Here is a 6,344-nt window from a genome sequence, read left to right as displayed (position 1 = left end):
CAACACATTGTCAATAGGGAGCGACGATTGCGATGTTACACAACAACAACACGTGTCCAATAGGGAGGACGATGGATGTTACACAACAACAAACACATTGTCCAATAGGAGGACATGGATGTTACACCAGCAAACACATTGTCCCAATAGGAGGGACGATGGATGTTACACAACAAACAAGACAGCTCCAATAGCGAGGCACGATGGATGTTACAACCAACAACAAACACCATTGTCCAATAGGGAGCGACGATGCTTTTACACAACAACAACCACATTTGTCCAATAGGGAGGACGATGGATTACACACCAACACATTGTCCAATAGGGAGACGATGATGTTACACCAAACAACACATGGTCAAGAGGGAGACGATGGATGCTACCACAACAAAACAACCACATTGTCCAATAGGAAGGACGATGGGATGTTACCAACACACAACACCACATGTCCAATAGGAGGACGATGATGTTACACAACAACAACACACTTGTCCCAATAGGGAGGACGCATGGATGTTACACAACAACAAACACATGTCCAATAGGAGGACGATGGATGTCTACACAACAACAACACATTGTCCAATTAGAGGATGATGGATGCTTACACAACAACACATTGTCCACATAGGAGCGAGACATGGATGTTACACAACAAACAACCACATAGTAACCCCAACAACAATAGTAACTGTATTCAATATATAGGCTAAAGATAGGCTTCTCACCAGCAAGTAATGCCCTCACTTCGATGATCAACGCGTCCATGCCAGGGTTAAAGAACGAATGGTTCTACAAAGTTATTCTGGGCACCATTGCACAAAGGTTAGGTTCCTTTGCAGCTGGGGCCAAACACAATCTGTTTGGACTGCTTCTGAGCCCTGGGGGAGCGAGAGAGAGAGAGAGGGAGAGGAGAGAGAGAGGCGAGAGGAGAGAGGAGGAGCAGAAGAAGGGGAGGAAGAGGGAGAAGCAGGAGAGAGAAGAAGGGGAGGAGAGAGAGAGACGAGAAGAGAGAGAAATGCGCAGCATCGACGACGCAGAGAGAGAACTTGAGAGAGAAGCAGATGGAAGACTGAGAGTTACCTCTTGATGATGAGATTCTGAGAACCCCGAGCGAGAGAAGACGAGAGACCCCCTTTGAGATAATCGGGAGGAGAGGGAGAGGGGACGGAAGGAAGAGAGAGAGACAAGGCGATGGGGAGAAGAGAGAAGAAGTTTAAGAGAGAAGATTCTGAGGATGATGAAAAGAGATCGAAGAGAAGAGAGCAGAGAGTAGAGACTGAGACAGGACGTGATGTATAGATGCCGAGGAAATTAATTTAATTAAATTCCAATCAAATAACAGTATAATGTGGAGTGGTTCAATAGTGAATACAAGGTGTTGTGAAAAGGAAAATCTGTCAACTTTACTTGTCAAGAGAGGATAATATACATTTGCGACTGTATACAACTACAACTGCATAAGTAGTTTCATAAAGCAAACAGAAAGAATGCAATCATTTTCCTTTAATTCATCTCTACAAACAATTAGATACTGTAGTCAGGTCTGGTCATTTCTGATCAGCTGGTCTGTGAGACGTACCTTTCCGGCTCTTCTGATAGGCTGTTATTTTGCCGTTGGAGACGGCAGCCTCAGCGTTTACATATCTGAGGATGAACCTCGTGAGGTAGACATCCACCTCACTCACGTGCACCGACAGTTTGACCGTGTTCTGAGGGACGAAGAGGGGGAGGAGGAGGAAGAGGAGGTGGAAGAAGTAGAAGAGGTGGAAATGAAGGCGGTGGAGAAAGAGGAGGGTAGAGGAGGAAGAGGAGGAGAGGGGTAGAAGAGGAGGATGAAGAGGAGAGGGTAGAGGAGGGGGAAGAGGAGGGGAGGGGTAGAAGAGGAGGAGGAAGAGGAGGGTAGAGGAGGGGGAAGAGGAGGGTAGAGGAGGATGAAGAGGAGAGGGTAGAGGAGGATGAAGAGGAGGGTAGAGGAGGGGGAAGAGGTACAGAAAATAATAAGGTCTTCGTTAAAGAACATGTGGTAGGATGAGAGGTTAGAGGACTCAGGGGGTTTGGGAGGTTGAGGGGTCAGGGTTTCCAGTGCCTAAGAAACCATTGACCAATGACAGGAAGTGCAGACACAGCCAGTTCTAGACCCCACCTCTGCATGCCACTACTAGCTAATCACCAGCCGCCTCTGCTAGAGGCCACACTCACACCCAGCCTCTCTATCCATGGGGAGAAGAGAACGAGGGAAGAAGTGAAAGGAGAGCAGGGAGGAGAGGAGAAGAAAGGAGGGACTGGGAGAAGAAGGGTTAGGGCTGCATCACAAATGACCTATTTCCTATATAGTGCACTAAATAGGGAATAGGGTACTATTTTGGGCTGAAGCCTAGGAGTCCGACACTTACAGTTGCCACACGTGGAGTTGTTCCCATCTTCCAGGATGGACACCCTGCCCATCATGTCCAGGCCACCACGGTTCACGTAGCGCAACACTATTTGAAACAGGTCCGGAGAGCTAACCGAGACTTGAACCACCACCTTAGACTGGCGGGAGGACATGGAGGGAAATGGAGAGGTAGGAGGGAAGGGAGGAAGGAGGGGGGATGGAGAGGAGAGGGGGGATGAGAGGAGGAGAGAAGGAGAGGGAGGATGGGAAGGAGGGGAGAGGAGAGGGAGGAAGGAGGGGGGGAGGGAGGAAGGAGGGGGGATGGAGAGGAGGGAGAGGGAGGAGAGAAGGGATGGAGAGGAGGGAGGGAGAGGAGAGGGAGGAAGGAGGGGGGAGGGAGGGAGGGAGGAGGGGGATGAGAGGAGGGGGGGAGGAGGGAGGAAGGAGGGGGGATGGAGAGGAGGAGAGAGAGGGAGGAATGAGGGGGGATGGAGAGGAGGGGAGAGGGAGGAGGAGAAGGGATGGAGAAGGAGGGGAGAGGAGGGAAGGAGGGGGGTGGAGAGGAGGGGAGAAGAGGGAAGAAAGAGGAGGAAGGAGGGAGGAGGATGGAGGAGGAGAGAGGAAGAGGAGAGGATGGAGAGGAGGGGAGAGAAGGAAGAGGGAGAGGAGAGGAGAGGAGGGAGGATGGAGGAGGAGAGAGTGAAGGGAGATGAGGGTGGGGGGGGGGCAGGGAGGAGGAGAGGGGATGGAGAGGAGTGGAGAGGAGGGAGGGGAGAGGAGAAGGTTAGGGAAGGGAGATGAGGGTGGGAGGGGAGATGAGGAAGGAAGGTGGTACAGGAGAGAGGGATAGAAAAGGGAAAAAGCAGGGAGGGAAGGCCACTCCTTAATACCAATAACACCACCACCACTGCAGCCAAAGCCAACCAGTCCAGCACCATAGAGATGGGAAGAGGGTGAACATCCTATCTTTGCCATTGACCGCTTATGTGACAGCATGGGCAGCGCTATTGAGGGCTCTCCATTTTAAAGTAGACCATTTCTTCTTTGGTTTTTTTCTACTGCCATCTGCACTACTAGAATGTTTTATCAGAAATGTAATTTATTGGCTAATGCTGTGTACACAAATGGACGGAATAATTTTGACCTACGTCCTTTTCACGCAGTCTTGCCCCGCTACTGGTTGGATATGTGTAGTGTTTATAAGAAGGAGGGGAACTGCCTCTCGTCAGAGATGACATTTATTTTTGGGAGATTGCAAAATATTACAGTTTCATTCAAGACTAAATAAACATATTGTTTCAGGTGATAATAAAACATGTTTTGTTTAGTTACATTTTCGTCAACTTGTTTCTCTAACTTTATAGCAAGTCAAGCTAGCTTATGCAGAGCAGCTAATGTTAGAAAGCTAGCTAAAAGCTAGGCTAGGTGGAAGATACTGAAGCAGCACCTAATAATTATCATCATAAACAAACATCATTACCATCACAAACTTTTCCGAATTAAAACGGGAGGCAAATATTGACCTCCAATGTTATAATATTCAACATTGCTATTAAAATAGTACTAATTTATAGTACCTCATTCGGTGGTTAGGTAACTTCCTGTTCTATTGACGGACTCTGGCCAGACTGTGGTTAGGTAACTTCCTGTTATATTGACACTCTGGCTGGACTGTGGTTAGGTAACTTCCTGTTATATTGACACTGGCCGGACTGTGGTTAGGTAACTTCCTGTTCTATTGACACACTGGCCAGACTATGGTTTGGTAACTTCCTGTTATATTGACACTCTGGCTGGACTGTGGTTAGGTAACTTCCTGTTATATTGACACTCTGGCTGGACTGTGGTTTGGTAACTTCCTGTTATATTGACACTCTGGCCGGACTGTGGTTAGCTAACTTCCTGTTCTATTGACACACTGGCCAGACTGTGGTTTGGTAACTTCCTGTTCTTTTGACACACTGGCCGGACTATGGTTTGGTAACTTCCTGTTCTTTTGACACACTGGCCGGACTATGGTTTGGTAACTTCCTGTTCTTTTGACGGATTCTGGTTGGACTGAAGATGATTCAGAGTTTGAAAAATTCCTGCAAACGCCACTCCGTTGCGAATGGTCCCCATTGAAATGAATGACATCTGGCGCAACGCAACAGACTGCAAAGTTAGGATGGATGTGTAGGGGGCGTAATTCCTTCTGCTGACCTGGATGTAATTCTGTGATACTTCCTTAATCCATTGGAAGTCCCACCCAGTAGGCTACTTTAAAAATGGTGAAATCCCTCAATGGTGTTGCCCATTTTAAAACAGGACCAAGTGTGCCCGCTATCCATCTCTATGCCACTATAGCCGAGCCATGCCCACCCCGCCACCCACTCCGCCACCATCATCCACCGCGCCACTCGACTACCACCCCCGCACTTCCTACCATCACCATCACCCACCACGCCACCCACTCACTAAAACCACACACTCAGCAGTAGACCCCATAAAACACACACTAAGCAGAACCCTCAATACAACACACACACTAGCTTCCAGCATCAACATCAAGCATAAGCAAGCTGATACTATAGATAACACGCCATAAAATCCCTATTGAACCTTCTTCACATAGAGCGAATGGTTGCACATGCAGGGTAGAATATTGACTTCTCGGCCAAGCAATAAAAATGACATCTTGTCATAGACATTTCGATTAATCTTAGACTTCGGAATATAATAAGCCGCTCCACTAAGCATAAATACCAAGGGAGTTTATAGATAGCCAGGACACTCAACGATACTACCAAAGGATTGTAATATAGTAGGACTAAAGATAATACAAAGTTTATAGAGTAGGACTAAGATAATACCAAATTAATATAGTGACTAAATAATACCAAGGATTACAGCAATAGACTCAGATAGAACAAGGATCAATACCAAACGATTTATATAGTAGGACTAAATAAATACCAAGGATTTATAAGTAGGACAAGATTCGAAGAACGATAATAACCAAGGATTTATATAGTAGGGACAAGATAATACCAAGATTTATATAGTAGGGACTAAGAAATAATACCAAGATGTATATAGTAGGGACTAAGATAATACCAAGGATTATATAGTAGGGACTAGATAAACCAAGGATTATATATAGACTAAGATAATACCAAGGATTTATATAGTAGGGACTAAGATAATACAAGGATTTATATAGTAGGGACTAAGATAATACCAAGGATTAATATAAGGGACCAAATAATACCAAGGATTTATATAAGTAGGACTAGATAATACCAAGGATTTTATATAGTAGGACCAGATATACCAAGAGATTATGATAGTAAGGACAAGAATAATACAAGATTTAATAGTAGGGACTAAGATAATACCAAGGATTTATATGTAGGACTATAATACCAAGGATTTATATAGTAGGACCAAGATAATACCAAAGATTAATATAGTAGGGACAGATAATACCAAGGATTAATATAGTAGGCACAAGGATAATACCAAGATTTATAATAAACAGATAGGACTAAACGAGAGAGAATACCAAGGTGTATATAGTAGGGACCAAGATAATACCAAGGATTATATAGTAGGACTAAGATAATACCAAGGATTTATATAGTAGGACTAAGATAATACCAAGGATATATATGTAGGACAAAGATAATACACAAGATTTATATAGTAGGACTAAGATAATACCCAGGATTTAATATAGTAGACCTAATACCAGGAATATTATTAGTAGACTAAGATAATTCCAAGGATTATATAGTAGGGACTAAATAATACCAAGGATGTATATAAGAGAGACTAAGTAATACCAAGGATTTATATAGTAGGAGACTAAAGATAGAATAACCAAGAGAGATATAGTAGGACTAAGATAATACCAAGATTATATAGTAACTAAGATAATACCAAGGATTATATATAGAACATAAATAATACTCTCCTCCGT

The 6,344-nt window shown here is 44.6% G+C and overlaps 1 protein-coding gene across 1 annotated transcript in view; it reads right to left on the bottom strand.

Annotated features, from left to right (window-relative positions):
* Nucleotides 1-1,541: 1,541 nt before the first annotated feature.
* The window catches only part of LOC112076460 (laminin subunit alpha-5-like), a 9,742-nt gene continuing 4,939 nt past the window's right edge, over nucleotides 1,542-6,344 (bottom strand). The window contains exon 4 of the mRNA XM_070441337.1: nucleotides 1,542-1,718. Within this exon, the coding sequence (XP_070297438.1) occupies nucleotides 1,557-1,718 (162 nt within the window). The 3' untranslated portion in view covers nucleotides 1,542-1,556. The remainder of the gene's footprint in view (nucleotides 1,719-6,344) is intronic.

This window comes from Salvelinus sp. IW2-2015, unplaced genomic scaffold (genome assembly GCF_002910315.2).
Source record: "Salvelinus sp. IW2-2015 unplaced genomic scaffold, ASM291031v2 Un_scaffold3765, whole genome shotgun sequence".
Classification (NCBI taxonomy): Eukaryota; Metazoa; Chordata; class Actinopteri; order Salmoniformes; family Salmonidae; genus Salvelinus; species Salvelinus sp. IW2-2015.
The sequence above is the reverse complement of the archived record's forward strand: the minus strand, read 5'-3'. Positions and strand labels throughout refer to the sequence as shown.